The sequence below is a fragment of the Lactuca serriola genome, chromosome 7, assembly GCF_051521515.1.
Source record: "Lactuca serriola cultivar US96UC23 chromosome 7, Lser_US96UC23_V15, whole genome shotgun sequence".
Lineage (NCBI taxonomy): Eukaryota > Viridiplantae > Streptophyta > Magnoliopsida > Asterales > Asteraceae > Lactuca > Lactuca serriola.
In genome coordinates this window covers 73,852,189-73,860,899 of record NC_136414.1, presented here as the reverse complement: position 1 = coordinate 73,860,899, position 8,711 = coordinate 73,852,189, and the positions used below count along the sequence as shown (strand labels likewise).

At 32.9% G+C, this 8,711-nt stretch overlaps 1 protein-coding gene and 1 long non-coding RNA gene across 4 annotated transcripts; both read left to right on the top strand.

Annotated features, from left to right (window-relative positions):
• Positions 1-2,308: 2,308 nt before the first annotated feature.
• LOC145061679 (uncharacterized) lies at positions 2,309-5,516 on the top strand. 3 transcript variants are annotated; one of them, XR_013687278.1, is made up of 5 exons: positions 2,309-2,910; positions 3,125-3,174; positions 3,250-3,371; positions 3,492-4,979; positions 5,242-5,516. It is a non-coding gene; the product is annotated as an uncharacterized LOC145061679 (long non-coding RNA). The 3 variants fall into 3 exon arrangements; XR_013687279.1 differs by having other exon boundaries at positions 2,312-2,910; positions 3,492-4,473; positions 5,242-5,515; XR_013687277.1 differs by lacking the exon at positions 5,242-5,516 and having other exon boundaries at positions 2,317-2,910; positions 3,492-3,711; positions 4,355-4,564.
• Positions 5,517-6,966: 1,450 nt separating this feature from the next.
• On the top strand, positions 6,967-8,182 carry LOC145061678 (zinc finger CCCH domain-containing protein 3-like). The gene is made up of 3 exons (XM_079009214.1): positions 6,967-7,643; positions 7,727-7,786; positions 7,861-8,182. Exons 1-3 carry the CDS (start codon positions 7,521-7,523, stop codon positions 7,990-7,992), a joined length of 315 nt encoding a protein of 104 aa, XP_078865340.1. The 5' UTR covers positions 6,967-7,520; the 3' UTR covers positions 7,993-8,182.
• Positions 8,183-8,711: the final 529 nt, after the last annotated feature.

The following is an 8,711-nucleotide window of genomic DNA, read 5'->3' as shown; positions in this document are numbered from 1 at the left end:
TCAATCATAATAACATCCAATTAATAATTAGATATAATCTTGACCTAAGGCCTAAATATGGCCCAATTTTCCAAATTTGGCCCAAACCCTTTCATGGGCCTAAATCCAAGGTCTATAAATATTCCTGGTCCAAACACTTAAACTATGATGGCCTAACAAGGACCAAGGCAACCAAAATCCAACATTGCCTATTACTAAGAAGCCCACAACACCAAAGCCCAAACTAACTGAGTACGTCGGGCGTACTCAGCACGTACGCGCAACGTACTCGCTTTAGGGCTTGTACGCTAAGCATACTTGCTTGTACACTTAACGTACTCCTCTATTTGGCCAAGTTGCATTTTCCAGCTCTGAATTGATTAAGACTCACTCCAAAACTTAGATCTGACATCATTGAGGTGGTTTACCATATAAAGTTGCCAAATTTACATGCATGCATGGCTTAATGAAGCTCTTGAAGCTCAAAAGGACTTAATAGATGACTTAATGCATGCATGAGACCATTAACACCATAAAGTGTGCACCTTTAAGCTTAAGGAGCTCTTCAAACATCCAGATGTACAAGATTTATCTTCCAAAACAGACTTAACCCATAAAGACCAACCAAAAAGGGAAAAAGAAGTATAAAACCATAACATGAAGAGATCTAAACAAAGAGTAGCCAAGGTATGAAATTAAACATCAATAGACACCAAAAGATGGACCTAAATTTGGATCTCTAAGCTTCCTTCCAGTGAATGAGTCTTCCAACTTCTTCATCTATCACTTCAAGGAGCACAAATCACCAAAAATCAAGATCAAGGCTCAAGAACACTCAAAGATGCTATTACGGTTCGAGATTAGGGTTTTATGACAATGAAGGTTGATAAAGAGGCCAAACCTAGGGACTTAAGGAGCTTATATAAGGTACAACACCCTAAAACTAGGGTTTCACTAAACCCCTCGTATGCCCCGTGTGCGAGGTCCAAATGTGCGATCCACTCCCTTACCAATATGCTGAGCGGACACACATGTGTATACCTCCCGTACTCGACTAAAACTCTAAAATCACCCAACTTCCAAAGGCCACAACTTCTTCGTTATAAGTCTGATTTCGAAGATCCTTATATCCACCAAAAGGTAACGAGAAGCTCTACACTTCTATCAATTCATACTTTCCTTAAAACTTTCTTAACAAAAATCCAATTTCCAAAAACCCCGAACTGACACTTTACCGAAATACGCCTTGGCTCCAAAATACCAGTCGAACTCTCAGATCATCTAAATCACATTACCCACACCCAAATGGGTCTAAATCTCTTCTCCACAAAGGTCCTAGGCTTGATGATACCCGATTCTTTAGTCACCACATTGCATTAGAAAACGATTTGAAACAGGGCGTTACATATACATGCATGCATGTGAATGTGTATGTATGTATATGTGCGTATGTGAATGTATGTGTATGTGTATGTATGTGTATACGTCAATGTACACATATGTACACATAAACATTTAAACATACATTTACATATACACATACATTCATACATACCCATAGACATATACATTCACACATACTTACATACACATACATTCATACACACACATTCACATATACATATACATTCATACACACACACACACACACATATATATATATATATATATATATATATATATATATATATATATATATATACTAGTAGGACACCAGCACGATGCGGCGGCGCTTGATAGTTTATTTCGGCATATAATTTTCATGCGGATTAGTTTCCATTTCATGTCATATAGTCCATTTCAAATAGTTCTTTTTGGTAGATGTTTTATATTTCTAGAAAGCGCATTGCAATTTCTATGAACTTTAGAAAGTATGTTGTTATTTCCATAAAATTTACAGAAAATATGTTGCTATTCTTAGAAATGAAGTATATTCATTTTAAAATTTCGGAAATGCATTTGTTATTTCTAACCCATTAGTGTTTGGATTTTTAGGCCAATTTGATTATTTAAAAAAAAAAAAGGTAAGATGCTAAAATTGGTATTCTAAAATGCATTTCTATTTCTAATCCAACTTTCTTTTAAGTTGGAATTCGAAATCATTTTAATAAATGGAACTTGATTTGCCAATTTTATATATATACTAATTCTAAAGTACATGATGAACAGTAAATGTTTCTTATTGGTTGTTTTTTCTTTTTCTTTTTTTATTTTCTTTTAGACAATTTTTATTAACAATTTTTAAATTTATTTTCGGTTTTTTTATGGTGAAAATGTCTGCTAACACGTTTGCTGAAGCCAACTATACACGTGTTCCACACCGACTCTATTACCCAATAAGAATTGGATCGGTCACCATCGGCTCTTAACTCGATATCCCACCGCCCGCCCATCGATCGATTTCACCCCCGATTGATTGTTTTCTTCTCCATTTGTTATCTTTTTCTGCTTCCTCCACCGCTTGATCTACTGCTATCACCCACCACCTGCATCGCCGCCGGCCACCCCTCATCGCCAGCTATTTCGCCCCGATGGCCTCCAACACGGAGACTTGAGTGGGCATGAATGGTTGATCGACAATGGAAGGTTCTTTCCACCTCTCACCTCACAGTCCTCATCACAGGAACCCTCTGTTTCTCCCTCTTCAGTCCATCTCTTGATCCTTTTCAAAGAGGCGCTTCACCGGCCATCACCCTATTTTTTCATCTGTTATCTCCTCACAAAACCCACCCTATCACCGCCACTGTTAGCCAATGCCAATCGAATATTCACAGATACAGATATGCTTCATCAGCCTTCCAACCGTCGAACATATGAATTATACGCATCTTCTCTTTAGCCGCTGTGAAACGACTCTCCTTCCGGCGGATCTGTCTTCCCGTCAGGATTATGTGCGTTTCGTTGTTCAAGATTGTGTATCCTTCAACCCAGGTAATTTGAACCCACAATTATTCAATAGCCTTTAAAAAAAAAAAAAACAATTTATGTTTCTGTTTTTTGGAGTCGGCTGGAATTGTGTGCCCTACGATTTCAGCTTTGGGGTTAATCGATTCAAAGGAAGGTTTGCATCGGACCGCGATTGTTATCTCAATGGTTAAATTGTGTAACGTCTTTTCAGTTACTGACTTTCAACGATTCTTTGTAGAAAAAATATTAGCCAGAAATTACAGAAAGATTTCCCTGTTGAAACAGAAGGTAAGCCTTTTTTCTTTATCTTGATTGATTTCTGAGAGGATGAAAGCTTCATGTTTCCCTACTCTTTTTATACAGATCAGCCTGAAGACTACAAATTCATGTTTGATTTTCAGCTTAAATGTTGTTAGACAGTGGACATGATGGAGGAATAGTCACCCGAGTTCCCAAGAAAGCAACAACTTTTGTTTTCCTATCAGGTAAGGGTTATTGATTTTTTCATTTGCTTCTTTGATTTTTAGCTTCAATGTCCTACACTTTTCTTTCCTGACTTTAAAACACAAACCTCTAAATATTAATGTGTTTTCTTTAATTTGAAGGACCACTAATTCTAAGGAGGAACCGAAAGATGCTTTCAAGGTCTTTGACAGTGACCAGAACGGATATATTTATGCTGCTAAAGTAAATATCTACAAAAGCTTCTTATATGTCCAAATTAGAATCGGTTCGTTTCAAGTCAACTCAGTCAACAGCTGTTCGGTTCTAACCGTTCATGCCTTTTTCCTAAAGAGAAAAACAACATCCTTGCACTGATTTTTGGTAAGAAAAATAAATAGATTTCCTGATTTCATTAACATCATTGATTTCATGTGTTCAAGGTATGTATAGGAATGCACCTTTTTACACACAATAGCAACATGTTTTAATTTAATTGGTAATGTTTTTCTATTCTGATCGTTTTAATGTATTATACTTTGATGGTGAACTATGGTAATAGATTTTTTTAGCAAAGTGTGTTACAAAAGTATATTGTATCTTTAACTTGCAGTAAGTACATTGCCTAAAATGGGAATTGGGTTAAACTATGTTACTATTTTTCAGCATTTACCTTAAAAATGTTCCCACCGTTACTTCACACTTTTTTATGTTATTAAGGTACTTCTTTAGGTTTTATGTATAAAAAATCATCATAAAATGCAATACAAAAAATTGCATTTCTTCATTCTAGACATGGTCCCTGTTGTAGGAAGAAATTACATAAATGGTCCCTGTGACAGTTAAAAATTACAAAAAACTCGATATTTCAAAACCAAATTTGTAAAAGTTAACTGTAACAGGGAATAAAGTACATATGATCATGTTCAACCATGAGTCTAAGTTTGTGCTTGTGATACTATTGATTTGAGTTTTCTTCTGAGCATAACTAATTTTTTTTCTATTTTTTTTTTTCATTCCAACACAGGATTATTTGACTTGAGTTTGAGCTATAGTATTCAAATATTTGAGAATTCATCATGCCCACCAAGTCTGTCCCTTTATGAAACAGTTGCAGCCACATCAAAGAAGTGATTGATTTCAGGGGTCCTTTTACTAAAATTAACTTTGTTTTTTTAAATAATTATTCTATGTATAGTTTCTCATTGATTAAAAGCTAACATTTACTTTTCTATTATTGATTAGAATGGAAATACAACATCAAATAAGGAAAATTGATAAAATATTGGTCTCAGAGAAGGTTGAAAATGTAAACATAATAAATAAGCTTACATTATTTCTTTTTGTTTTCTTCAATGCAATATTTTCAATGACTCATTTAACTGTTATTCATTTTTTAAACATGTTAAATCACGATTTTCTGATGAAAAAGAGATAATAATAATAATAATAATAATAATGATAATAATAATAATAATAATAATAATAATAATAATAATAATAATAATTATTATTATTATTATTATTATTATTATTATTATTATGTATTTCCTTTAATAGCATAGTAATGATGAGGGAAAATTTGATGATGCTGAAATATTACATGCAATTGGAGTCTACTGAAAAGTGCTCCTAACCTTTGCAAATCAAAGGTAATCTTTTTAATCTGTATTCTCTCATTTGACCCATTTGAACCATAATTGACCCGTTTTTTTGTAAATGGGCCAAGACTGGTCTAATTTTCACATTTTATTTCAGCGAAAACCTTTGGAGGAAGCGATTGTTGATTCTGAAAACTTAGACTATTTAATGTTGGATAGTTTCATTGATACAAATAAAATTCGCGAGATACATTCTATCTTTTACATTTTGATAATCATGAAAAACTAAACAATTCTTTGGCTTTTCTTCTAGGTTCCTATCATGGCAGTTACTAAAAATACGAGTATGGAAATCAATACAAAGTTGTGTAAATGCTTGGTGGAGACCATCATTATGCTGCTCTGCGGTTGTCATCCATTTAGATAAGATTTGTATATTAATCAAATACAACCCAAAATTATTCCATGATAATATTATTTATTTGTGACTTGATTTGCTCATTAACAACTTATTAATAAGTTGTGATGATACTATTATATTAATTTGTTTGTATTATCGAATATATAGACCTTAAACTCTTTTTGTTAGTTTCAAATAAATAAATAAATAATATATGTTGATCTATAGTCCAAGGGCATGTTTGCAATATACTCAAAACTAAAAAATTACTTTCCATATAGTTAAAATCAAATGCGGAGAATAATTCATGAATGGAGATTACTTTCCTTTGGCGAACGGATAATAGTTGAATATGTGTTTTCACTGTCATCGATTAGCTTCCGAGTGGCCATTCGATTCCTTTCTGCATGCATCCAATATATTTATTTCAGTGATGCCACATATTTTTTCGGCGTATAGTTTTATCCCACTTTTAGTTTCCTTGTGCTGCATATTGATTATTTTCAACATTTTGACGAACTGTTTTGTGCCAATAGCTCTACCCAACGGATAGTTTCTAGGCAAGTGTGCGGCCGTGCAACACAATCAACGACAAATAGTTTCATTTCAGGGCCATTTATTGATCTAATTTTTAGTATATGATTATTTGGTAGGGTGTGGAAAAAACAAAACCAAAAAAATACTTGTTTGTTTTATAAAAACCAATTTTTTTTGTTTGATTCGGTTATTACATACATGAAAACCAAATAAACCATACATATATTCCCAAAATATCATAGCCCACTTATAGCTAGCGTGTCTCATAACCTCAATTTTTTAAACATTACTTCCTCTATATGTATTTGAGAGAACATAGACTTGGAAAACTTCAACCATGCGTTTAAATGTTTTAATCTTCCTCCAGAACGTATCTACATGACAATCATGCATCGCTATTTGTGGATAATCATAATCAACAATTAATCAAACTTTGTCATTAACCCTTTGAATTAAATATCTATCCAAATTCATGTGTCTTTTTAAATGAAGCAACTTACCTTTTAATTGAATTAAATTTATTAAGTAGTAGAAAAAAGTTGTGTACATACATTGTTAAGTCATTCGCAGCAGACAATAGACATCTCATAGTTATAAAAAAACCAAATAAATATAAACACACACATACTTAAGTCATTCACAAAAGACAATAGACATAAATAATAAATTGATCTTTGATTAAAACCTTAAAGTAAATTACTTAAAATCCCCATACTTAATAAAAACCTCTCTTATATACCACATGACACTTTTTTAAAACATCACTATGCCACGTGTCACTACCACAGAGAAAATGTTTGACTGATTTTCCCGCCCATGGATTGCTTTGATTGTCAATTAATCACCTCCAAAGATTAAGCAAATTAGTTTTAATATCCAAAATTAATCTGGATTGAAAATACGTTTTACATATTTACACACACACACATATATATATATATATATATATATATATATATATATATATATATATATATATATATATATATATATATATATATATATATATATATATAAAGAAATCAACTCCATTTCGGTAAACACAGTAACTAATATTTAATCACCGAGAATTTTTGATGTTTGAATTGTTTATTAGCAAAGATCTGAACCAATTTCATTCCAATCCGCTCATTTACCTTTGAATTGTTTATCAACGCTTAATATTTATCCAAGAAATCGGCGTTGTTGATCTCCTTGCTTCTTCAATAAGGGCTATATCAGACAAAAATTGATACAAATCCAAACAATAGGAAGATGTAAATGAAAATATAGGGACGAGCCATGATTCTGAGTAATTTACACTTTCAAAGTAATCCATTAGTTTTGAAGAACGCAATCATGCTTTGAATGCTATATTCATCAGTTTCTGTATATATATCTGACTTTACTCTGTTACAATTTAGTTTTATATGTTCTATTTCCATTTCCCAGAAATTTTTCTCTGTTTGTTTTGCCATATTTCCCAGTTCCCATTTTCGTACGATATTTTTGATTACTTTATCTCCCACACCTATCTTTTTCCGATCACGAACTGTTTGAATCTAGGGGTTTAATTGTTACAAAGTGTGTCTGATTCTTTTATTAAAATTCTTCAAATCATAGAAGCTGTAAGGCGATTGAGAATTCAAACAGATGGGAAAGAAGATGGAACTGCCATGGCGGGTTCGATGCCCTACCCAGATCGTCCTGGTGAACCCGATTGTATATTTTATTTAAGAACCGGCTTGTGTGGCTATGGAAACATTTGTAGGTTTAATCATCTGACCCACATTGGTCAGGTGATAAAAAAACCCCTTTTATTTTTCTCAATCGGAATAAAACGATTTTTGCTCTTCATGTCTGAAATTTGATTCTTAATCAGGCCAATCAACTTCAACTTGGAGGCGAGCTTCCAGAAAGAGTTGGAGAACCAGACTGTGTGGTAAGTCTCTTCTCCATCATGTTGACGATGATAGTTAGGGATAATTAAGTAATTTCACATCTTTTTTTTTTCAGTCTTTTCTAAAGACAGGTACTTGCAAATATGGATCAACCTACAAATACAATCATCCTCGTGATAGGAGAGGTGTTGGACCAGTGGTTTTAAACATGGTTGGGTTACCTATGAGACAAGTTGCTATTTACTAATCTTGATTTTCAATTTCTATTTTTCTTTAAAATGATAGTTTAAACTAACTTATACACTTAATTAGAAAAAAAAAGCTTGTGCAGATTACATTCTAACTTCATCTTGTAAATTTGGAGTGGCATGCAATTTTCATCATCCACAACCATCAATGGATGGATTTAACATTCAATTGCCATATTCATCACAACCACCACCTCATATATATATATATATATATATATATATATATATATATATATATATATATATATATATATATATCAATGGTGATTCTACATGATCATTACCTAGGGCAACATATGTTTCTGATCCTCTTTTACAGACTCCTCAACCTTATTTACCAATTGTTCTTCCTCATTCTCAAGGAATTGGGCCCACACAAGGTTAGAGCACTTACATTTTAAGGTTAATTGATGTAAATTTTGGGTTTTTGTTTGTGGGTTATGAAATGTATGATATCTAAAAGAAAGTAAATTGTAATTTATTTTTTGTTGAGTTAAAATATTGTGTCTGATATGGTGTTTTTTTGGTTTTGGGTTTTGGTCAGGGAAGTTTGAGCTTGGTAAGTTCGAGCAGCATCTATGGTGGCCCGGGCAGCATCTATGGTGGCCTAGACAACATTGAACAGCCTATTCCTCTGGTTCTACTAATCTGCCCGAACGGCCTGGGAACAAAATGTCGTTATTTTATGAACATTGGAAACTGCAGATATCATCAC

Excerpts from the sequence above, each read along its gene's own strand:
- LOC145061678 (XM_079009214.1), top strand. The coding sequence starts at position 7,521 with ATGGCGGGTTCGATGCCCTACCCAGATCGTCCTGGTGAACCCGATTGT. Across the intron at positions 7,644-7,726 it reads ATCTGACCCACATTGGTCAG|GCCAATCAACTTCAACTTGG; the intron begins GTGATAAAAAAA and ends ATTCTTAATCAG. Across the intron at positions 7,787-7,860 it reads TTGGAGAACCAGACTGTGTG|TCTTTTCTAAAGACAGGTAC; the intron begins GTAAGTCTCTTC and ends TTTTTTTTTCAG.